Here is a 23815-nt window from a genome sequence, read left to right as displayed (position 1 = left end):
GAAAGAATGAATCAACATGAATAAATTATTAAAGAAAGTTATGAAATAATGTATCTTAATATTACATTATGTATTCTTGAATTGGAATATATTCGTCAATGTTGTGGAGTAGGCTATTTTCGAATTTCTCTCGTCTTTGTCTTCTCTTCTTTTTTTCTCTTCCTTCTTTTTCGCGATTTTTAATCTTTGTTATCATTTCGCCATGGTTTTCTAGGTTTGATATTCTCCTCCTTCAGTCTTTACTTTACCTCTTTTTTCTGCCTTTTATTTTTCTCCCCCATAGCCACTGCTTTCGATCCTACGCCCACAAACTTCAACGGACAGATCTAGTCACTTGGGAATGAATGGCTTTTTGAGAGAGAGAGAGATGAGCATCACAGTCGCCACATTCATTGAATCGACGATGGTTACCAATGCCAAAAGAGGCGACGAGCCTCCCCCCATATATGACGTCAGAATTGAACGGTTTTCACTTAGAGAGAGAGAGCACATTGAAGTATAAATGATGAACAAGAATGATTCGAATCGATTGAAAACACTAAAGAAAACCCTTGGGTATGTGGGATTGATTGGGATGACTTGGATTTCTAGTCCAAGAATCCCATTTGATAATATGTATATATATTTTTTAAATATAGTTAGAAATGGATTTTACTAGTTAGAAGGTTTAAAAGTGAAAATGCAAAAGTTTGTATTTAGTTAGTCTTGCAGCCGACCTCAAAGAACCTAAAATCCTAGTTTTAAAAAAATATGTTGTCATAAATGCTGATAGGCATATATTCTTTCCGAACTTGATGTGTTCCATAATAAATAAAAGTTTGATTTAGCACTCTAAAAGCAAAACGAACAATTAAAATAAAATAGCAAAAGCAAAAGCAAGAATTATGCCAACCAATTCACTCTTCAAGTGAAGTGATGACCGTATCAATCATAAGTTTTTCCCTATTTATACAATTTCATAGTACACATGATATCGATCTAATATTTTCTGGCATTCTATTCAATATATGAATCATCAGTCACATAATATGCTTATAATGGATTGAGAATGTTCATGTAGGGAATTTCTTATCTGTTTCTTCTCAAAATTTTCTCAACGCCCTATTTAGAAAATATTCTCACGAGGGCAAATGCGAAAACTAACAATAAGTGAATGTTACATTTACCTAATTAATGCATGAACCTCACAATTTTCACTGCCCTTTTGGGTTCTCACTTTAAGTTTTTGGTTTGGGTGACGCTTTTTCTGCTCTTTATTTGGCTCAAACACTTCCTTCTAGAGTGTTGTGACCATATTACCCCTATTTTTTCAAGCTTCAGCATATGATCTTTTTTTGGACGTAAAAGCTTTAGCATATGATCAAATGGGGGCCCAATTTAGAAAATATTCTCACGAGGTCAAATGCGTAAACTAACAATAAGTAAATGTTACCTCTACCTAATGCATGAACTTCACAATTTTCACTGCTCTTTTGGGTTCTCATTTTTAGTTTTTAGTTTGGGTGACGCTTTGTCCGCTTCTTATTTGGCTCACACACTTTCTGGTAGAGTGTTGTGACCATATTATCCTTATTTTTTCAAGCTTTAGCGTGGTCAAATGGGGGCCCCATTTGGTGTCCCTTCCTTTTATTTGTCTCTGTTTTTCTCTTCCACTTCCCTTCTTTCTCAGTCCGCCAAAGCACAGCCCATTAAACTTTTTTCCTTTGTTCTGCGTTCTCCTTTGTTCCCCCGTCTCTTCTGGCAATTCTTGTGTAGTCGCACCTCCGATGAAAAGTTCATGCCAAAAGTCCATTCCATTATCAACATGACTTTGACCATCACTAGGCCATTCTTGCACGTTATCAGCCATTAGATTGAGTTTGTGTACGATGCTGAAGTCAGATAAGGTATAGGTCACCCGAGCCGTCCGACCGAAAACTCGCGTGGAGGTGGCCAGCTGCAGATGACTCGGGTTATCCTCTTCACCTTCAGATCTTTGCTCGCGTTGCCCGTGAGCTCAAGCACCTCGGCTGTTAAGTTTCCAGAATTGATGCCAGGTAGACGGCCTCCGTCGCCCCGACGTGGCCGTAAGTGGAGATCCTTGCCTTGAATGAGCCGGTGAATTCGGCCCACGTTACTCAATTTAAGAAGGCGCACTTCACTCCGTTCTTTGTCGGTACTTCACTCACATTATCTTTCACAGTATTGGACTAAATCAGCTCATGCTCTGCAATTCTAGAATGAATCGACTGAACTCGACCGGCTCGTTGTTGCCAATTGCCGGACCGGCAGATCTTTCGGCGGCCTCATTCCCTTTAGAGAAAAATCTTGCTCTGCTGAGCTCGCGGTCCGAGAAGCTGCGCCGCTTGGGCTGGTTAGGGAACTCAGAGGTGTACCCGTGGTAGCGAAAAAAATGTAACCCTTTTAGTCTTTAGTTTTTTACTTTTGCATGATTTATGGAAACCGTATTTCAATATCAAGTGCTTTTATATTTAAAATTTATGCATCCAATTTCGCGTGTGCACAGATTTAAGTACCAAGTATATGTTTTTTTCTGACATAATAAATTATTTTGAGGTGAAAATCCCTTAATAATCTAAAATCAAGGCATTGCATTGGCCGCCAAAGATCTAATGTGTAGATTCGTCCTTTGGTGACGTGGTGTACTACCAATTACGACGATTAAGCATTCGTATGTAATCATATATTCTATTTCTTCTATGTTCTCGGTGATTTTGAATATTGACCCTACTTACACAAATACGAGAAGTCAAATTCACATTTGCTGAAAGTACACTACCAAATTAGCAAAGCACACAAGCCATTGGTACACTGCTGTAACACTTCATGACAAGCACCGGAGCTTTTGGTTATCTACATGAACAGATAACGTACATGCCTATGTAGCTCCTTTTATTCATTGTAATACATATCGTTTTCTTAGTTTACCACACTAGATGCTACTTCATTCATTCGGAACCTTCGTTTGTAGTCTCTCTTTTGATCATTTTCCTCGCCGTTGCATTTTGCGGCGCACACGAAATTGTGCTCGGGGGCCTTAATTGAGAGGAGGACGGCCTTTGCGAGGTCGACCAGCAATAAGCTTCTCCACCATGTGTGGCGGCTTTCCCTTGTGGTGTGGTGGTTCTTTTTCATGCGGAGGCTTCAGTTCGTCACCACCGTGTATGCCAAGAGCCTTATTGCGACCGTCCTCTAGGGCATGACGATGAGGAGGGTGGTCGCGGTCGCCACCGTGGTCTTGGTCGCGATGTGATGGTCCCATATCTTCCGGAGGTTTTCTCTCATTGCCCTTGTGTCCTCCAGGACAATCACAATGGACGTCCTCTAGGGCATGACGATGAGGAGGGTGATCATGGTCGCCATCGTGGTCGTGGTCATGGTCATGATCGTGATGCGATGGTCCTTTCTCCTCCGGAGGCTCTCGCTCATTGCCCCTGTGTTCGCCAGGATGTTCACGATGATCATCCTTTAGGAGATGACGATGAGGAGGATGGCCAGGACAACCACAATGGCCGTCCTCTAAGGCATGACGATGAGGAGGGTGGTCGTGGTCGCCGTCGTGGTCATGGTCGTGATGTGATGGTCCTTTCTCTTCCGGAGGCTTTTGCTCATCGCCCTTGTGTTCGCCAGGATGTTCACGATGATCATCCTCTAGGAGATGACGATGAGGAGGATGGCCAGGACAACCACAGTGGCTGTCCTCTAAGGCATGACGATGAGGAGGGTGGCCGTGGTCGCCGTCGTGCTCGTGGTTGTGGTCGTGATGTGACAGTCCTTTCTCCTCCAGAGGCTTTCGCTCATCACCCTTGTGTTCGCCAGGACGTTCACGATGATCATCCTCTAAGAGATGACGATGAGGAGGATGGCCAGGACAATCACAGGGGCCAGGACAACCACAATGGCCATCCTCTAAGGCATGACGATGAGGAGGGTGGCCGTGGTCGCCGTCATGATGCGATGGTCCTTTCTCCTCCGGAGGCTTTCGCTCATCGCCCCTGTGTTCGCCAGGACGCTCACGATGATCATCCTCTAGGACATGACGATGAGGAGGATGGTCATGATCGTGACCGTGGTCGTGGTCGTGGTCGTGGTCGTGGTCGTGGTCGTGGTCGTGATGCGATGGTCCTTCCTCCTCTGGTGGCTTTCGCTCATCACCCCTGAAGGAGGCGAGACGGGCACCCGTGATGGTGGTGGCGACGAAAGCCACCACTCCAAGGAGGACTAGGAAGTACGTGAGGCGAGACATGTCTTGGTTTTGGAGTGAAGATTAGGAGTGAATACAAGGTCTATTTATAAGGTCATAAAGCTCCCAATGGCGTGATACAATGAAACGCTATAAGGTTACTGCCCTAAATATTTTTATAGGGACCAACTTTATCACATCATATACTAAGATTATATCATCCTAATCCGACGCCTGCAACTTGGATTCCCCTTTGCCGTGTACCACCGGATTGAAATTAATACTTCATTAAGCTAACTAGGAATTCTTTACTCTTACATTCTATGCCTCATCTTTCATGTGGGAGATTATGAGATATAGAATGACTATAACAAGTCGGCACTATATCTTGCACGAGAGCCCATGTCGACATGGTGCGAACCTTGTGTAATTTCTATCTTGATAATAATCTATCGAACGAATTTTTCGGATCGTCTCAGCTACCCTCTCTTTCCCATTCAAGAGGCCAAAGGAATGAAATACTAGGAGAGTAAGAGCATCACACCTCACACCATCATCTGAAACAGATTTGATTGTCCAATCTACAAATTCTAAGCGAAATATTCGAAAAAACAGTTCAGTTCAAGAGTCAAATGTGCATTGTTATCTTTTCATCTTAGAATTTCAATTACTATAAGTAGGCTAATTGCCGGCATAATTTTCTTGTTTATTTTCTTTTCTCCCCTAAATAAGTATTATTGGCCTGCAATTGATGATGTGGATACCGGCTGTCCTACATAGCGTGGCCAACACTGACGTGAATGATTTTTTAAAATTTTTTGAATTTTTGAATTTTTTTTCTTTTCTTTCCTTTTTCTTTTTTTCTTTCTTTTTTCTATTTCCCCCCGTTGGGGCCATGGTAAGGACCGGAGACCTTCGCTGGCCAAAGGCAACGGCCGCAATGCCCTCGCTGAATCTAGGCCAGGCGAGGGCTTTGCAACCCTTGCCTATGGATGGCGGCCGTCGAAGGGAGATAGGAAAAAAAGAAAAAAAGAAAAAAAAAGAAAAAATTTTTGAAAATTTTGAAAAATTGCAAAAATCGTCCATATCGATGCTTGCCATGTCACGTAAGTCCAACTGATATTGACCGAACCACTATGTTAGAGATTTTCTGTCAAAATTGGCCTAAAGGATTATATTAGCAAACCGTTAAAAGATTTAGAACTAAATTGACCAAATTGAAAATCTTAGAATTGAATTGACCATCACACAATTGGTTCATTCTTTTTAGATGATTTTTTTATGTGTCATGTTTTTTTTTTTGTCTGTCCTATTCTAACTCTCAAATGACTCTCAGACTTTTGCCTTATATCTTTGAAAAACGTGAAAGTCGAAACCCACATCTAAAACTAAACATTTTCACCTCTAGCTCCCTTGAGAAGGTGGAGAATCGAACTTCTCACCTCCCCCTTTCCAAGTAAAAGGGCTGCCACTGGGGTTTGCCCCAATGGTTTTTGTGTCATGTGATCCGCGGTTTTTGTGTGTAGAAAAGAGATTTAACGAGCTGTACAGTTACTTCCACATGTGGATCTCTATCAAGAGATGTCTTAGCCGGAGCTTTGTTTTTAAAAATTCAAGTTAGTGCGCCTTTTGTGTAGATCAGCAGCCGGTGATCGAAAGGGACGCACTCGCACACTCATTAGTGCTTAGTGAATGTTTCACCATCTTCTCTTTTTCCTTTCTTTTCCTTAACCTTTTGGTTATGGATAACTATCGCGGAGGACCCACAGAGAATCCCGGATCCGCTCTCTTTCTCGATTGCCTTCCCTTTAAGAGCCTGTGGAGTTCTTTCTTTCCTATTAGGATATCAATCTCGCTTGTTCTTTCTGAGCTTGCACTGAAAGTGTCTAGATTTAGTTTTTGTTACTAAATGTCGTTAGTGCACTTGTTTCCCAAGTAAGGCATGTTTGTCATTTTCGATGAACCATCTCTCTCGTGCTGTGTATAACCAGTGCATTCTAAATGAAAGTAATTTCATATGGAGTATGGCTAAAGAGTGCTCCGAAGCTGCTCGTTAATAAGGCCGTTAAGTTAAAATGATTAATTGTTGCAGGAGAGTGGGAGAGGAGCACGGAATTCAACAAGTTCATAGAAACCAGATTAGTATTAGGAAATCAAGGTGGTTCAACATAAAATGAATGAGTTTTATTGTAGAAGTTGTTCATACGTTCGAATTCTTTTGTTTCTGTGTTAGGATAATTGTCAAAAAAAGTCGTAAACCTATTATACAGCGGCCAATTTAATCTTAAACTTTCTAATATGTCATAAACCCTTTGACAATTTGTTAATATAGTCTCTTAAACCAATTTTGGTTAAAAACGCTAACGTGGACATCGGATGTCCCATGTGGCACACCGCTAGCCATAGGCCCCCGTGATGTAGCCGGGGGTCAACTACTTGAACAATAGGATCGGGAGAGTGACTTGCACACACGAAAATTCTGTCACAAAATCGAGCAGAAATTTCTGTCTTGCGCTAGCTCGGGAAAATGGGTGTAACTTTGTCGATACAGATCGATTGACCTGATTCCAAAGCCAAAAGAACAAAGACTCTTGTTTCCACAACTTTTGTGTTTTGAGTTTTCTTAGATAAGCACTGTGGAGCTGTCGATTGGAAGGAAGTGGACGTCGTGATTGGTTAAAATGCGGAAAAGAATAGGAACTTCAATGCTGCTCTTCTAGGCCTCCAAGGAAGTTGAAATGGTATCAATTCTTCTAAATTGATAGCTGCAACTCTTCAAAGATGCACATTTTAAAAGCTCCGACTCTCCGACTCTTCAAAGACGGAGTGAAAACTCTCCTAGGTTTTTAGGGGTTTGAACTCTTTGAGGTTCAAGAAAAGTGCACGAAGCCAATTTCCTTATTTAAATTCAGTCTATTTTTGTACATAAACCTGATGGCCTTTTATAATACAACAAAAGAAAAGCAAAAGACTAAATGCAAATCTAAAAACTAGAAGTTACTAAATGTTCAATATTTTCAATGCTTGTGATAGTCTCAAGGAGTCTTGATGCAAGCTTCCATGCATGAGAAATGATAAAATCTTTATGACAAGGTCAAAGATGAGGCTTTTCACTTATTGATGAGACTCTTGATGTTTGTCGATCTTGAATACGAACCGATCTTTTTGGCTAAACAAGCTGGTCTTGAATACGGGTTGCATCACCTTGCCAATGCCCTTGCCAGCCACAGTGAGGTCTCGCTGGCTCTCGCTAGATTTGGGTGAGGCGAGGGCTAACGAGGGCATCTTGCCTCTTGCCTGTGGCCGATGACCTCCGTCAGCCCCGGATTGGTGGAGGCAAACAGAGAAAAAAGAAAAAGGAAAGAAAAGGAAAGGAAAAAACGGAGAAAAAAATTAGAAGATTAAAAAAGAATTGCAAAATTCGTCCATGTCAACTACCTGTACTATGTAGGTTGGCTGACGTCTATTTAAACAATTTCCGACCAATATAAATAAATCGTCAAAAAATTACAACTAAATTGGTCAAATTGAAAAGTTTACGATTGAATAATTTTACGACTTTTTGGACAATTAACCCTTGCTATGCATGTCATAGAATCAATGGATGTTTTTGCTGCAGACAAATAACTTGCTAAACCTAGAATCATTAGTCAAAGACTTTGTACCAAATAGCGAGCACGCCCCATGTAAGATGAACTAAGTAGACAGTTGACGCCCCGGTGCGAGGTGGTACGGTTATTTAGCGATGGCCCTGTCAATTATCAGCAAGACGGGACGAGTTGGCGGTATAGACATTGAGGGACTGCCTTTCTATCGTCACCAACACGGGACAAGTCTACATGCATGTCTTCGGATCCAAGGATCACAAATTTTCCCCTAGGCCACGATGCCATACCAGAGCATAATCGATCACCAATGAAACTCGCATGTGCATGCACGGACACGCACACCGGCAAGTTGCAACAGCATCTGTGGTCCACTAGTGCGCTGATACCAGGGCTATGTTTGGGAGTATCACCGATGCACAAAGCTCACGGATAAGAAATGCGGCATGCGCTTCTTCTGTTCTATTCGGAATACTTCAGGAGGCAACTTGCATAAAAATGACAAGTCAATTTTCTTCTTCCCCTTTCAAGGATATAAGTAGGGCTGTCAAAAAAACCCGAGCCGACCCGGCCCGGCCTGACCCGACCCGGCCCGATCCGAATTTTTAGGGTATTTTGGGGTCAAGTCTTATTTTCTATGGGTATGGGTTTTAGATGTGGGTATTTGTTAGGATAGGGTTGGGCCGGGCCGGGCCGGGCTTTTTTGACCTGGTACCAAATATAACCGTAGCCCCTCCCCCTCTCTCCCCTTCGCTCTCTTCTCTCTCTGCGCCGAGACCCACCTCCCTGGCGAGCTCCATCTCCCTGTCTATCCTTTCCGCCAGAGCAGCGGCCGTCGCGGTGATGGACCCGTCCCCGTCGATGTCGTACACCGAGAACGCGTCCCTCAGGTTCTCCATCGCCTCGTCCGGGTCTACCCCCTTGGTGTTCAGCTCCACGAACTCCTCGAAGTCGATGAACCCGTCCCCGTCGGAGTCCACCTTGCATATCATCTTGGCCAGCTCCTCCTCCGTCTCCGGGTGGCCGAGGGAGCCCATGATGGACCCCAGCTCCGACGCTGAGATCTTGCCGTCCCTGTTGGCGTCGAACTTCCTGAACACCTGCTCCAGCTCCTCGATCTGGGATCGGGACCCCATTGACGAGGATCGCGACCCCAGCGAGGTGGCCAATGCGGACCCCCCTGCCGTCGCCAAGGTGGGTTTCTTCCGACGGAAGAGGGATTGGAGACCCATGATCGGAAACGGAATGCAAGTTATCGAGAAGGGCAAGCAACGCGGTTCGTGACGATCGGTTTCTTTGGGGAGGATGAGAAAACGGAATCCCGATGGGGTGGAATTGAACTGTGTTCGTTGTGATTTTGGGGGGGGAGATCTTGCGGTTTTTGATAAGTAAATGCAAAGAGAGAGAAACAGAGGAGGAGGAGGAGGCACAGAACAAGCTGCAGAGAACAAGCCCTAAACCCGACCCGACCCGACCCGACCCTATTCTTGGGGTATATGCTAAATAGGGTCTTGGGTCGGGTCAGGTCGAGTCAAGCGAGACTCTATATATTTCGGGTCGGGTCGGGTATCATGAAAGCCCGACCCGACCCAACCCATTGACACCCCTAGATATAAGAGTCCGGAATCCTTGTAAAGCATCCAAGAAAAGCGAGAGGCATTCATATTCAAAACCATCCGGAGGGGGAAAAATGCTTACAAAAGGAGAAGAGAAGATATTTACATATAATCTATGTCAATTCAGGAGGGACTGAGATCATCATGATAATTTTACATGTGATCCAACCGTCGTCATAGAAATTCAAATGCAGTTAGTCCTTGTCTCTGTATTTCATTCCACATGTGAAGAACCGCCGCCAGTTTCAGCCTTCGTCCTGCACACAGTGAGGCCCGCTCAATGGTGAAAATAGTGAAAGAAACATGATGTATGTGTGCCTTTGCCAGGCTACGATAATGTCAAACATAATCAGCTAGGAGCACATCAGTCGAATACGGTCTTTTTTTTTTTGGTAAGGAGTCGAATACGGTCTTTGTAATGCAAGCAGCCCAAGAATTGGTACATCATGGCACATGCATTATGGTTTTTTGAGGGAAGGCTACCAAACAAATTCCCAAAACTTTGATTAACTTATAAAACCACCTCCTAGTTTTGAACAATTAACGCTCCGTGCCATCAGAGATGTTCAACACAATGTTCATGTTTTCCAGAAGCACAATAACTAACAGGTACTTTCAGCAGTGAAGATACTCGCAGTTATGGCCTCACTCCAAGTTAAGTAGAGAATAAAATTTCCTTCATTCATCAAGATCTCATTCAAACCAAGTAGCTGCAGAAAAATTTTGTGCAGATGAGCTAGGAAGATGAAGACTTACTTATGGTCAGAAGGATTCGGCATCAATTCATAAACAATAGTAGCAACAACGTCCCTCTTCAACTGGTCAATCACAATCCAGCACATATGTCAGTGAAGAACACCAAGGCAATTCATGAAACCAATCTGCCGACTATATTACCTGAGTAGCTTCACCTTTAAAGCCAATGTAATATATCTGGCTAGTGTCACCCCCAAAATTGTCAGGAAAATGCAATGTAATGTTGCCCACGCTTTGAAATTTTGAGTACCTAAACACGAGAACAAAATGTGTAAGAAATACTAATGTATTTTCATTGTCTTTCTTATGTGAGTCCTTCTTAAAATGGGCATCTCCCAACAAAACTTTCTATTTTTTTGTTATTTGTTTATTTACATTAATGTTTCATGGAAGTTGGTGATGTGCAAAGTAGAAACAAACATAAAACAATTACCGAGTCTGATATTCCAACATTCCTTGCATGTTTTCAGCCAAATCCCATTCCTTCAAATAAAACCATAAGATTATTTTATGATAGCCGTAAGCACAACCAATGACCCTATAGATTAGCTATGAAAAGTACCTGGACAGCTTGCATACTCTGGGCATCTGAAAAGTCAATGCCCTCTCTATTGATAAACCTGATTGAGACCAAATTTGCTTAGCCTAGAAATCGACAAGAATATAAACATATGAAAGAAAACCATAAGAAACAAATATCGCTGAACTGAAAGTGGAAAATACTAGTACAACAAAGTGGAAACAGCCACTTGACGTTAAAATTCTAGCGCTGACAGAAATTGACTCTTGCCAAACACGTAATTGTGGAATCAAACTTACGCCCTCATCTTTGACGGACTTGTTCCATCAGCACCACCGACAATTGAAATACTCTTGATCTTCACATCCGAAGTAAATCTATTTACAACCGATTCAGAAAGACATAAGCATGAACCCTTTAACCAAGAAGAAAAGCACATTCGTACCAAGCAAAAGAACACATGCACACTCATGAACAGAGAGAGAGAGAGGGAGAGAGAGAGAGTCTATATCACCAGTACAGAGAGAAAAACAGCCAGTTCTTTATAAATTTTCTTCTAAATTATAATTTTTATAAAGATAGAGTTGTGAAAGTAACTATTTAAGCCAGAAAAAGTTGAAGACATCCAATAAAATGAAAAAAGGAAAAAGAAGTAAAAAAAAAAGGCAAGTTCATTATGTATTTTCTTCAAATTTTGAATTTCCGTCGATAGAGTTGTTGAAGACATCCAAGAAAATGCAAAAAGGAATAACAGGGAGGTTAGCCGCAATTTTGAGTAAGCATTGCAAGTCTTTAAGATGTACCCGGCACTTGCAAACAGTGACAAAATTTTATAAAAATTGATGCATCAGGAATGAGTTATTTGCCTCTGTATATCTAAATAAATTCATTGTTACTAATCTGATTTGGGCAAGGATCTACCTAGCCCTGACAATCTACATTACAAGGTAAAAAAGAAAAGGAAATGGCCAGCTCTGCAACAGATACTAGTAGTAATGACACCATAGATCTTAAAGCAAGAATACAAGGGATATTGCAGAAAGGATCCATGTAGATTGATAATGACTTACTTCAACAAGCACAGGTAATTTCTACCCACAGGCCTTGTGCCAACAGAATGAAGCAATCTTCATACCCAGGTACGTAAATGAAAAACACAAAGCAACATAAAGCAAATGCAAACCAAAGCATAAGGAAGCAAGGAACAGATATCCAAGATAAACAATTCAAAAAGATATTGGAGATAAGACAATGGTTATGCAGTATGATACCAAAGCAAATGGAGATTCTAACAGATTAACTAATCCTCATACTTTCTACATAAGAGGTTTGATAAAACATCTGGAAGGCCCCATGAAAAAAAGAGTATGGACTATTTGCATATTCAATTTATCATCCCACAGAGTTGATGAGCAAAGACATTACATAGAAAGCATAACCCAATCAGCAACTCAAAGCAGACTGCTAATACACAATTCAACATGAAACACAGACTACAGATTTGGGCCCACATGAACTTACGGAATGAAAACAAGTAACTCAGGATCACCATCATTGCTTTCCAAGTAGCCCTGTTACAATATCCACACAAAAAAAAAATGATAAAATAATGATAAAAACTAAACAGTTATCATAAAACGTGAATATCACATCATAGAGAAGTGGCTGGAAGAGGAGATTGTTTGAAGGATAAGACCTGATAACTCTAAACAAATAACCCTGACACATATACCACAGACATACAGGCATGACTCATTAATCAGCAGCTATTTTGAGATAGCACCAACTGCAGTTGAACAAGGACACAGAAGTGCCAACCAAGAACCTGGAAGATCATTACACAATGTAATGATCAAGCAAGTCAACCTAATTACAAGTACAGGTACAGCGCTTAAACTGATCAAAGATGAAACGGGAGGGAGGTTCGAATGTCAGAACTTTGATGAATGAAAAATGCCTAGAGAGCAGACAGGAAATTGATTTTGAAGCCGATTTAGCTATGATGTCTCATGCTCAAAACAATTCCATGATAACCAACTAAACCATAATACCTTACATTTTTTAATGTTGCCAGATATATCTTTAACCATTATCCTGATTTATCAGAAAGACTAACCAGCAATCCCACAGAAGCAACAGCATGAATCCATTGCTTAAAGTACCTTACCTTGTCCAACAAAACCAGGCACAAGTAATGTCTAACAGAGTTGACATTTATTTTAACATAACATAGCATAATCCTCCTATTGACACCAGGGATCATAAATTGACATAGAATGGGCATCTTAAGCTTGCTGATATCTGTTTCTAAAATTTTTATGAAGCTCTTGGAGTTAAGACACTGGGTGCATGAGGAGTATCTGCTAAGTTGCAAAATACAGACATTAAGACAGTAAATTTGTATGATTAAATATTGTCTGGTTACACGGTGCACGATACCAAAACCCATTCCAAACATTGTCCAAGTACAAAACTAATAAAACCATATCTAGAAGTGTGCATAAATAACTGAGAAAACACAGTGGTAGAACAACAATTTACCTCAGAAGAATTCAAGCGATGCTCCCAAGCTTTAAACACTGACTTCACACTTCCTGGAACAGCTTCATTAAGTGCCGATACCTAAGACAATCGACAATCATTAAGAGCAGAAGACCTCAACATGGAGACTTCCCTCTTATTCCCATGACATTTCCAACAAGCTTTTAATAGTTTCCAATTTATTTATTTATTTATTTATTTATTTTTGGTCGGTCCTACTCTATCTCTCACTCACGATACACACTCAGACTTGCGCCCCACCTCTTGCAGGGCGTGGGCGTCGAAACCCACATCTCCAATTAGCAAACAACAATTCCACCAAGATTTACGACGTTCAGAGACTGCATCGTTTGGTGCAGAAAATTGACATCCATTCATCTCTCTCCCTCTTAAACTACTCAACTTCAGTTCACTAGGCAGCTTGCAAAAATACAAGATATTCATTCTTAGACTCTCTTTATAATCAAATGATCACATCAAATTTATTCTCCTGGCGTTAATCCCTCTTTGTGCAGTAAACCACCCCAAGGCTTGCGACTCATACTCCCGAACAAGATTTAAGAACAAGTAGTAGTTCCATTTTTTCAACCTAGAGATCAAACATCTCATAAAAGAACACTAAAATATGATTCTTATAGCAATGCATGGTGAAATTTTCTAAATTCGGTGCAGCATGAGGCATCAGCGGAAACATGATTGAGAAGCAATCTCCAACTCTGATGAGACAAGTCTTGCTCGGTCCATTTGGTAAAGGCCAACCTTCCTACACGCACTAAGCCATAAGTTTGAGGCACACATTTCTCCTTCCCACACTAACCTAATCATAAAACAAAATGTCCCCTCATGATTTTTGAAAGCATCCCAAAAGGAAAAAATTTGGATATCATTACCAAGAAGTACAAGAGGCACCGGCTTTTTTGAGTGAAAAAATGAGCCATATTCGGATAATGTATTGTCATGTGTATCACATTTCCTGATAACAGGCTCAAAAAAATTCTTTAGCTCCACTGAGACATAATATCATCGACGTCTACTGATTCTTTCCAGTCTCTTAAGAAGATGATACGACCAGCCCAAAAGGAGCTAACCTTTAAAGCAACTCCCCACAAAACAAAGAAAATACTTGTCAGAGACGACATGATTTGGCACTATGATGTGCCAGAAGCCACACAGCAGAGACAAGCCCATCAGCTAAGGGAGGTTCCGACAGCAATTAAGGACGGACATCCGCAGTGAGCATAGGTAAAACACCAATCTATCATACCATGTTGCCAGACCAAAAACGCAAAAACGACCCAATTCACAAGATTGCATAATCTGCCAACATTTAACCGTAACCTCAACAAAAAGCTCATAGACAAAACATAAGATTATGCAGGCCAATCTGGCACTCGAAAGACGAATGCTCGCCGGAGGCTAAGAAACTGCAACTTCGATCGTCGGGGCAAATTGCTACGAGCACGACACGCCCACACCAAAGCCAATCAAACAGAACAACAAAGTAAAAAGACCCAGTTACGAATTTGAATCAAACAAGCAAAAGGAAAAACGATCGGACCTTGGAGAGGTCCACGTGCTTGTAGAGGGACCAATTGGAGGAACAGTCGTGGTCTTCGCAGCTGTGATCGTGCATGCACGCCATTTTCCCTCGTCTCCACCCTAATCTCTCTCTCTTTCGCTCTCTTCAGGGTGTTCCTCGTCTTCGAATTTAGCGATAGCTCGCAGAATTTGCTCCGGCGAGAACTGAGGCTCGGTCGGAGGGGGGACGTGCTCTGGTTTTCTAGCGTTCGTTCGTGGGTCGTCGTTCGCACCACCGATCCGCCGCGCTGGCTTGGGCCTCCTGGGCTTTTAGCGGCTTTTGCGTTTGATTTTTCTTGCACGGAAAATCCATGTGACTTTTTTTATTAGTTTTCATTTCATTTTTTCGAACGAAGAGGACCGATGCTAATAGGCATGTGGGCCTGCTGGTAAATGGATTAAAGGCAGGGAACTCTAATATCACAGATGCGGGGTTCGACTCTCGCGCTCTTTAAAAGTCAGAGAATGAGAATCGTTAAAAATAGGACAGACAAAAAAAAACGGAACTAAGGGTACCGATGTGGCACCACATAAGCACCATATTTGCCAATAGGCATGCGGGCATGCTGGTAAAATGATAAGAGCGGTGAGGATGCTAGTATCATAGATGCGAGGTTCGTTTTCCATACTTTGTAAGAGGCAGACCCAAAAAAAAAAGCACCTTATTAGAAAAAAACTGAACATTCAAAAAAGAAAATGGGCAATACACAAATAGGGTGATCGAAAGGCGAGGATTGGAACGCCAGGCCTCTCTGTTGTTGATGATGGTTTGAGACCCCTGTTGGGCCACCAACCAGGGTCGTCACCCTCACCACGACCAAGCGCTCGGTGGCCATGGCGCCCCCGCCACCACTAGGCAAAGGTTGCCTAGCCCTCACAACCGCCATGTTTAGGCCAGGGCAACCCTCCCTCGATCACGGCTGGGGCTGTTGCAGCCACCGTCTAGTAAGGGCGGCGGCCCTCCCCGATGGCCTAACAAGGGCTCCCCCTTCTTGTACCTCTCTGCCTGCCCGATCCCTCCCCGCCACTCCTTTCTTTATTAAATTTCCCCTTCATTTTTTGTTTTCAATTTTGAATTAACAGGAAATGACATCATTTTGTGTTAACAGACCTCGTTTTGTACTTTAACAACCTCCATCAGTAAACAACAGCACGTCGACGAAAAAATGATCAGAAGAGCGGGGTTGGATTTTTCCGTCCGCCTAACGGGAGGATTACTGTGTAGTTCGGCGACTACTAGTTCTAAGACTTAAATGTACACTTCACATGAAGTATAAAAAAGGGTCGGAATTCATTTTACAAATCACCACCGTATTTATACGCAAAATGCATCAATGTGTGTCAACATACCAATCACGTCTAGCACTTTCTTTTCTTATGTCCTCCTTCATTTTGAGAATGATTATTGGTTTCCTATATTTCTAAAGTGTATATTTTTGGACGTGGTCCGATAAAATCCTCTTTAGTAATGGAGTATAAAAATACATTGTGCCGATGTATCAACCTCTCCAAATGGCGAATCTTCTTTTTGCGTGATAAATTGTAATCCTACGATCAATGCTGCCTATGAAGAGGATAGGAGAATTATTTCCGGCATCGTAACAACGAGGTATTTCGAGTAAATATATCGAGATGCTTTTTGTCAGCCGAGAGTCAATGGTAACATTGGAAAAGCGTATGACGACATGTGATAATCTACATCGTCCAAGGTCTACTACTCAATGCACCAAGCTTACAACTGGAAACAAAGCGAAAGAGCCGACTCCAAGAAAGAACATAGCCAAAAGACAAGCTATATAGAACGATAGTGCAGCGATACAAGACTATCCACACAGTATGACTCGAGACATCGCACTGATGGTGTAGGTGTAATCAGTACAGCTCTTATTCCTAATACATAACGAGCACATACACATCATCTATGGCGCACTCAGCTCTCGGTGGGAGGCTTGTGCGGTGGCTTCTCTCCCTTCCCCTTCTTCGGCTCCTCCCCTTTCGTCGGTGGCTTGTCCCCGGGGAACGGCTTCTTCGCATCCTCTTCCACCTCCTCTACGAGAATGTGCCCCTCGTGCGGTGGCTTGCCTCCCTTCCCCTTCTTCGGCTCCTCACCTTTCTTCGGTGGCTTGTCCCCGGGGAATGGCTTCTTCGAGTCCTCTTCCACCTCCTCTACGAGAATGTGGCCCTCGTGGGGTGGCTTGTGCTCCGGTGGTGGCTTCTCTCCCTCCCCCTTCTTTGGTTCCTCGCCCTTCTTCGGCGGTTGGTCCTCCGGGAATGGCTTCTTCGAGTCTTCTTCCACCTCCTCTACAAGAATGTGTCCTTCATGTGGTGGCGGTTTCTCGCCTTTCTTCGGGGGCTTGTTCTTGGGGAATGGCTTTTTCATCTCCTCGGCTTCCACTTCCTCGGCGAGCATGTGGCCCGGGTGGTGGGGTGGCTTCTTGCCAGGGAACGGCTTTTTGTGGGAGTCCTCCTTTTCAGCCTCCTCGATGAGGATGTGCTCGGGAGGGTGGTGAGGGGGCCTGGGTTTGGGGAATGGCTTTTGTGCAACCTCGACTTCAACGCTCTCTAGGAGGCGGCGACCCCCGACAGGGTGGTGCTTGTGGGGTGGTTTGTGCTCTTTCGGGGGCTTAGGGTGGTGGCCGTCACAGAAGACAGTCGTGGCGAAGAGTGCCACTCCTAGTAGCAACACTAGCAAGTGCTTGGAAGACATCGTTTGCTTCATTTTATCTTAGAGAAGAGGATGTATGAGCTGATGGTGTAGGAGTTAGAAGCGAGAGAGTGTCTCGATTTATAGTGGTTTCTAGGACTTATGTCGTCGTCAGCAAGCATGTCACTCGATCCCTAGGATTTTGCTTTTGCCTTTGCTATGAAACACCGCATCGCCTAGGTTTGTATTTTACTGGTCGCTCGAAAATGCGATAGGGTGGTGGTCCACCCTTAGACATTGGGACTTACTTTAGGGTAGAAAAGTTTGACAATTAGGCCCTAATCACCTAATTAACTGCTCTCACTGGATTGATTTGCACCGCCAGATGGCAATTAGGTGTGCTCCATCTTTGGACATTGAGAGTTCTTGATCTCTCAATCTTTAGTATTGATTCTCTTTCTTGGAAAAGAAGTAGTCATTTCAATGTGCGATTTGTCTTGAAAAGCTTCTACAATGCAGCCACAGATTGAATTTACATAGGAGGGGCGGTAGTTAATATGGCACCGAAGACTTGTTTACGAGGGGAATGGGCATAAAACCATGTCTCAAAACAGTATAATACTAGATTAATGACTGACAAACGGGCGTGCCGATGATAAGTTTGGTAATTCACCAATAGAAATAAGGGCAACGGTATTTCTTCTTTATAGTCCGGGGCCAGTTATTTGGAGACATCCCGCAAGTCCTATGAGAACCGGTTAAGTTCATGGGATTAGACCAAAAATAATAATAGTAATAGTAATAATTGCCTAGCTAATGCATGGGACTAGATTAGAGCAAGAGTAACAATGACATTCTGGGACTATGTCTTTTAGTGTACTGGACTATCCAAACACGGCCGTTCAAATCCATGATGTTTCTAAAGCTGAATTTTATCTAATTAACACAAGGGCCATATTTTCCTCTGTCTTCCTTATATTATGTAATTTTATTATGTATATTGCTAAAAGGCAAGTAAATTATGGGCCGTAAGTGAATTCATAATTAAAAAAATAAGTATCATTTATGATCATAACTCAAAGTTCGTTTTGATATATACTTAAAAAAATGATAAATAGGGATCGTGATAGGTGCTATAAGCTTCCTCCATTCATGATTGGAGGAAGCTTCCTCCAATTATGCCTTTAATCGGTGAATTACGAATTATGGACATTGTCTACATGCAAACTTAAGTAAAAATATAACCCATATTTTAAAATCAGAAAATTGGTTGGAGAAAGATTCGTCCAATCAAAGATGGAGGAAGACATGGCCCATTCTCTATAGGCGTTTAATGTGATCCATTTATCTGGACGCCCAATAATTACAATTTTCTACATCATTCAATATATTGATTTTGTAGATTACCTTTAATATATCTCACATTAATGACCTAAATACTAGCATCATGACACAATAGTGGAGGTATTTATCAAGATGATTTACCCACATTGATCAGATCATAATGATCACAATAGTTGAAAACTCAAATCATAGACCAAAAGAGTGATGCATGGAAGCATGGATGCATGTATTAATATCACAAATCTACATGAGCTTTTTTATCCCTCCCTTTGTGCTTCACCTCCTAATTTTTTTCTTGATCTTTCGTGGGGAATTAGTACACTCTCATTTTATCACGAATTTGTTTAGTTTGAATGCGATTTAGTCAAATACTTTCATGAAAACACAGGTTTCTCACTATACTTAATTATATAGGATACTCTGAAAAAAATTGTGTTACAGAGCCCTTGATGTGTGGTTAGTATTCTATATTTTGTCGGTGAATAAATTATCTTCGTAGAACCTATATGCCTAACGGGACTTGCTTCTCATTTTAATATACCTAAGTTCCATATGTGAAGAGAACGATGGTATGGGAAACTTCAGACACAAGATACGAGGATGCAGCCTAATCATGGCAAACATGATTTGCTAGAATAACGAAGCACATCACATGCAACCCAATGAGCCTTCGTGACATCGCTCATTCACTGTTCAAATTGCCGCACGATGAAGGGAAAGCATGTGAGCCTTTGAGATTTTGATCAAGTTGGGTCTTGGTTGACAGAGATAGAGAGAGATTTTGCGGCGTCTTTTCTCGGTTTCCCATTTCGGATGGTGACCCTTCTGATTTGATACTTACCTAAAACGTCAAGGCATTAGAGAGGATGAGAACAGGGACCTCGAGTCATTATCTTGCCTATTCTTTTCCTTATCTTTTTTTTTTCTCGGCGAGCAAAGTTTTGCACGAAACTAGGGGGGAAGAACATTGAAACATTTTTAGTACGTGTTAAATATGTCTTGAATTTTATGTTTTCGGTCCGGTCTAACACCCGACCCGACATATTTTTGTGCGACCCGAAAATTGAGATTTAGTTCGCGATGCGGAGAGTTGGGCCGATAGGCCCAACTCGTAGCAAGTGAACAAATCTCTATGGTGGTCCGCCCGAGCTGGAGCAACGAACCAATGTTTCGGGGGGTTTGGGGGCGTAGCCCCCGAGGAAATTTTTTTGGGAGCACTATTTATACCGCGGCTAGGTTTTCTCATTATAGAGAGAGAGAATTTTATTTTCAGAGAGTTTTGTAAGCCGTGAGCTTTTGTCGTTGTTTCGACTTCTGAAAACTGTACTCTCTTTGATTATAGTGGAATTTTGTCTTGCCTCGCCCGTGGACGTAGATCACGTTGTGATCGAACCACGTAAATCCTCGTGTTCTGTGTTTGCTTTTCCGCGTTTGCTACAACAGTACGAGCTCACGATATGGGATGGAAATGTGGATTTTTATTAGATTCATAGGATTTTCGTATGAGATTTCGTGCGACCACTGTCAATTGTTCTAAAAGTTTAAGTTATTAGATGAAAGCGTGATTTAATATTTAATTTACTCTAACACTCCCTCTCTTACTTAGTCTAGACTTTTTGCCTAGTACAAAGCGCAGATATATTTAATTAAGGAGGCAAATAGGGCCCATAAAGATTTAAGCTCGGGACCCCCTGGCTTTGATATCATGTGAGATTTTGTGGGATCATTGCTAATTGTTTTAAAAGTTTAAGCCGTTATATGAAGGCGTGATTTAATATTTAATTTACTCTAACAATTCAAGCTTTTTCGATTTATGTAATCACCATCCATGCATGTAGGGTTTTCCCATTGACTTGAATAAGGAGGCGCGCATGGCTCCCCGAGTCATTACATATGTGTTCGGAGACACCGTAAAATTTTTGTGGGGACACCATCAAAGTTTAAGTTGTTGTACGAATGTGCAATCTAATATATAAGTAGTGTAACACTCCCTCTCACGCATAAGCTAGACTTTGATATAATATTTAGGAGGTGAGCACCGATTTAATAGATAAATACTTTAACATCCCCCCCCCCAACTACCACGAATAAACTATCTATTTTAGACTTGTTAAGGGTGAGCATGGTTCCAAAATAGAACCGAGAACCAGAGAACCGAACCGGTAGGAACCAGTGCGGTTCTGGTTTCCAGGATATGCAAAACGCAAATTCTAGATTCAAAAAATTGGGGAACTGGTTCTTATGGTTAAGTTCCTAGAACCTAGAACAAGATTTTGTGTTTTTCTTGTTCTATATCTTCGTGCAATCCTATAGTATTCCATGGCGTCCGATGATCAATGTGTAATCTGAAACTACTAGTCTAAACTTTCATTCCCGGCATATCCATGACTGAGATTTTTACTTTTTTAATGTTTTATATTTTTTGTGTCTAAATATAAATTGTGGTTAGTGGATTGTAACATCAAATAGTAGTCATTAGAAGGGATAATTCACTGTAATTGTTCAATTAAGAATACAAGTAGAACATGGTAGATCCTAAAATCTAGTCCCTAGAATCTATAACAGAGTAGGTTCTAAATTCTAGAGTATGCATGGTAAGTTTCAAGTTCTAAAAATTTAAGAACCAGTTCCAACAGGTTGGTTTTAGGTGAAACCTAGATCGACTCTGGAACCGCTCATTCCCTAATACTTATGGATTAGCCGACAGTCGCAAAACCAACCGGTTTGATTCTCAGTTCCAATCTTTTGTGAGCACTTGGTGAAACCCATCACCGATACTAACATTAAAGCTTGCAATTAAGAACTGACCCAACTTGAAGTCGATTGCTCCATATTAAAATTGAAGTGTGCAAATTGATATATAGCGGCAAGTACGTATGTGCATGAAGGATTGAACTCTAAATTTCTTATTCTAATATCAAGTGAAAAATTTTGTGCGACCACTAACAAGTATTTAAAAAGCTTATTCCGATTTAATATCTTGTGCATGGCATTCACACTAAATCTCACTAAACAACCTCACAAATCTCCGACACCTTTTGTTCTCCGTGTACACGGCATCTTCCTTTCGCTTCTCCCCAGAACAACCTGCGATTACTTAATTACGAACAGTGGCATAACATGATGTCACCGCGCATGTCACCCACGACAGCGACTTCAGCGGATCGTCCACCGCAATGAATAAAGAACCGAGAGAGCGAGCGAGCGAGACAGAAAGACAGGGTAGACCAGATCGGAAGGCTACACGATTTGATATCGTCCATTACGAATTTGGTCGCAAAAGCAAGTGTGAACTGTCGCAAAGGTTGACGTTTCGGGGATTAGTCACGACAAAATCCTCTCTTGACTCGAACAGCGCCGACATCCGTTGTGGCCTGTGTCGATCGTTTGATGCCTCTGTTTCGCCAGGATTTCAGTCTCGATTATGCTTCGGAAGACGTAGTAGACTCGACCATGGGTTCTTGACGTCTCATCCCTCGTCCTTCCGTTCTTTCTTAAGGTTTACGTGATTATGTCAAACTTCTTTATCCTGCCCCTGCCACTAGACTAAGGAAATTTTACGAGATAAGAAATTGTAAAATTTATCACTAAAGTGCAATTAAGTCATAAAATTTTAAAAAAGTGTAATCAAATTTTAAAACTCGCTAAATCGATGCAATCAAATCATTCTGTTAATTCCGTCCAACTTGACAAACGGAAAATATTGACATGGTATTTTATTACCTTCTCTCTCCTACACGATATTTTTTTTTATTATTTTCTTTTTCAAATTTTACTTAAATTAGATTAAATAAATTAAAATAGACTTTTTTACATCAAAAAACCAAGTAAAACAAAAGGAACAAGTCCTCTCTTTCACTGGTGGCTGCTGCCACAACCCTCGGGAAGGGCTGGCAGAGGTTGCCTGGGCCTTGCAGAAGCCTGGCGACCTCAGCCGGTCCTTCCCGACGGCTGTGGCAGCGGCCACTGCTTGTAGTGTGTACTTGGTGTTTTTTCTTTTAACTTTTAGCTTTTTTATTTTTTTAATCTAATTTAGTTTGTATTTTTTTAATTTTGAATATTTTTGTTTGACATGGCGCTTGGTGGGTGCCACATTATCACCACATGTTTTAAGTAAGTAATAAAATAAGATAGGTCAACATTTTTCAGTACACTTATCCCAAATTTTATCTGTTCTAGTTATCAAGTTTTTTCAGGTTTCATTTAATCAATATTTATAAAAAAATTAAATCGTCATATCTTGGGGTTAATATGGATTCAAGGTAGAACCGGTAACCGGATCAAACTGGCCATAAAAACTGATAAGGTTTCAGGTTCCCATAATTATTAGATCAGTTCTCGGCTCTAAAAAAGTGGAACTAGTAATGTGTAGTTTCAGTTCCCGATTCCTAGATATGAAACGAACCTGTGTTAACCCTTAATTCTCTTTTAACTCTTGCTAACAATAACAAGCGCTGCCTCTCAAGTCTCGTCCGCCTCTCATCTTTTGGTTCTGCCACATATTAACAACAAACCGGTACCCACTAACTCAACATTTTATATTGTTTCCTTTTTCTCTATCTGTAGTTTCTCACTGTTTCGTTCACCTACTGCCTTTTCTATTGGTAGTGAAGATCCCCATCTCCATTTGAGTGCTTTTGAAGTTGGCGTCAGTATATTTTTTAACAAATATAAATTTCTGCAGTTTACGTGATTATGTCAAATTTCTTAATCCTTCGACGGCTACTAGCCTAAGGAAATTTTATAGGATAAATACACTAAAAGTTCTAAATTTTATCATGAAGATGTAATTTAGCTAGTCCTAAAATTTTTAAAAAGTGCAATTAAGTCTTGAAATTTATCAAATTGATGCAATCAAGTCCTTTTGTTAACTCCATCTAACTTGACAAACGAAAAATGCTTACGTGACATTTTATTACTTTCTCTCTCCTACATGATATTCTTTATTATTTTATTTTTCAAATTATACCTAAATTAGATTAAATAAATTAAAATGGACAATTATTTATTTCTAAAAACCAAGTAAAA

The 23815-nt window shown here is 41.4% G+C and overlaps 4 protein-coding genes across 5 annotated transcripts; all 4 read right to left on the bottom strand.

Moving 5' to 3' along the window:
• Positions 1–3037: 3037 nt before the first annotated feature.
• LOC115688971 (early nodule-specific protein 2-like) lies at positions 3038–4246 on the bottom strand. Its single transcript, XM_030614939.1, has one exon. It carries the CDS (start codon positions 4244–4246, stop codon positions 3038–3040), a length of 1209 nt encoding a protein of 402 aa, XP_030470799.1.
• A 4192-nt stretch (positions 4247–8438) lies between these two features.
• Positions 8439–9020, bottom strand: LOC115689615 (probable calcium-binding protein CML25). The gene has a single exon (XM_030615719.2). The coding sequence runs from the start codon at positions 9018–9020 to the stop codon at positions 8439–8441; it is 582 nt and encodes a 193-aa protein (XP_030471579.2).
• Positions 9021–9417: 397 nt separating this feature from the next.
• On the bottom strand, positions 9418–15063 carry LOC115688955 (uncharacterized). 2 transcript variants are annotated; one of them, XM_056302751.1, is made up of 9 exons: positions 14780–15056; positions 13222–13302; positions 12202–12251; positions 10980–11057; positions 10723–10780; positions 10594–10643; positions 10302–10410; positions 10161–10222; positions 9418–9661 (listed from the first exon to the last, which is right to left on the bottom strand). In XM_056302751.1, the coding sequence occupies exons 1-9, from the start codon at positions 14861–14863 to the stop codon at positions 9619–9621; spliced, it is 615 nt and encodes a 204-aa protein (XP_056158726.1). In that variant the 5' UTR covers positions 14864–15056; the 3' UTR covers positions 9418–9618. The 2 variants fall into 2 exon arrangements, with proteins under 2 accessions (XP_056158726.1, XP_056158729.1); XM_056302754.1 differs by lacking the exon at positions 10980–11057 and having other exon boundaries at positions 14780–15063.
• Positions 15064–16729: 1666 nt separating this feature from the next.
• Positions 16730–17506, bottom strand: LOC115688954 (early nodulin-75-like). The gene has a single exon (XM_030614918.2). It carries the CDS (start codon positions 17504–17506, stop codon positions 16730–16732), a length of 777 nt encoding a protein of 258 aa, XP_030470778.2.
• Between the last annotated feature and the right edge of the window lie 6309 nt (positions 17507–23815).

This window comes from Syzygium oleosum, unplaced genomic scaffold (genome assembly GCF_021117445.2).
Source record: "Syzygium oleosum isolate NSW1041296 unplaced genomic scaffold, Sole_v2.1 Sole_v2.01, whole genome shotgun sequence".
Lineage (NCBI taxonomy): Eukaryota > Viridiplantae > Streptophyta > Magnoliopsida > Myrtales > Myrtaceae > Syzygium > Syzygium oleosum.
The sequence above is the reverse complement of the archived record's forward strand: the minus strand, read 5'-3'. Positions and strand labels throughout refer to the sequence as shown.

Bases quoted from the DNA above. Each gene is read 5' to 3' on its own strand.
- LOC115688971 (XM_030614939.1), bottom strand. From the start codon at position 4,246: ATGTCTCGCCTCACGTACTTCCTAGTCCTCCTTGGAGTGGTGGCTTTC.
- LOC115689615 (XM_030615719.2), bottom strand. From the start codon at position 9,020: ATGGGTCTCCAATCCCTCTTCCGTCGGAAGAAACCCACCTTGGCGACG.
- LOC115688955 (XM_056302751.1), bottom strand. From the start codon at position 14,863: ATGGCGTGCATGCACGATCACAGCTGCGAAGACCACGACTGTTCCTCC. The intron at 12,252-13,221 runs GTAAATTGTTGT...ATATTGTAACAG, and splicing joins ATCGCTTGAATTCTTCTGAG to GGCTACTTGGAAAGCAATGA. The intron at 9,662-10,160 runs GTAAGTCTTCAT...CACTGTGTGCAG, and splicing joins CCGAATCCTTCTGACCATAA to GACGAAGGCTGAAACTGGCG.
- LOC115688954 (XM_030614918.2), bottom strand. From the start codon at position 17,506: ATGTCTTCCAAGCACTTGCTAGTGTTGCTACTAGGAGTGGCACTCTTC.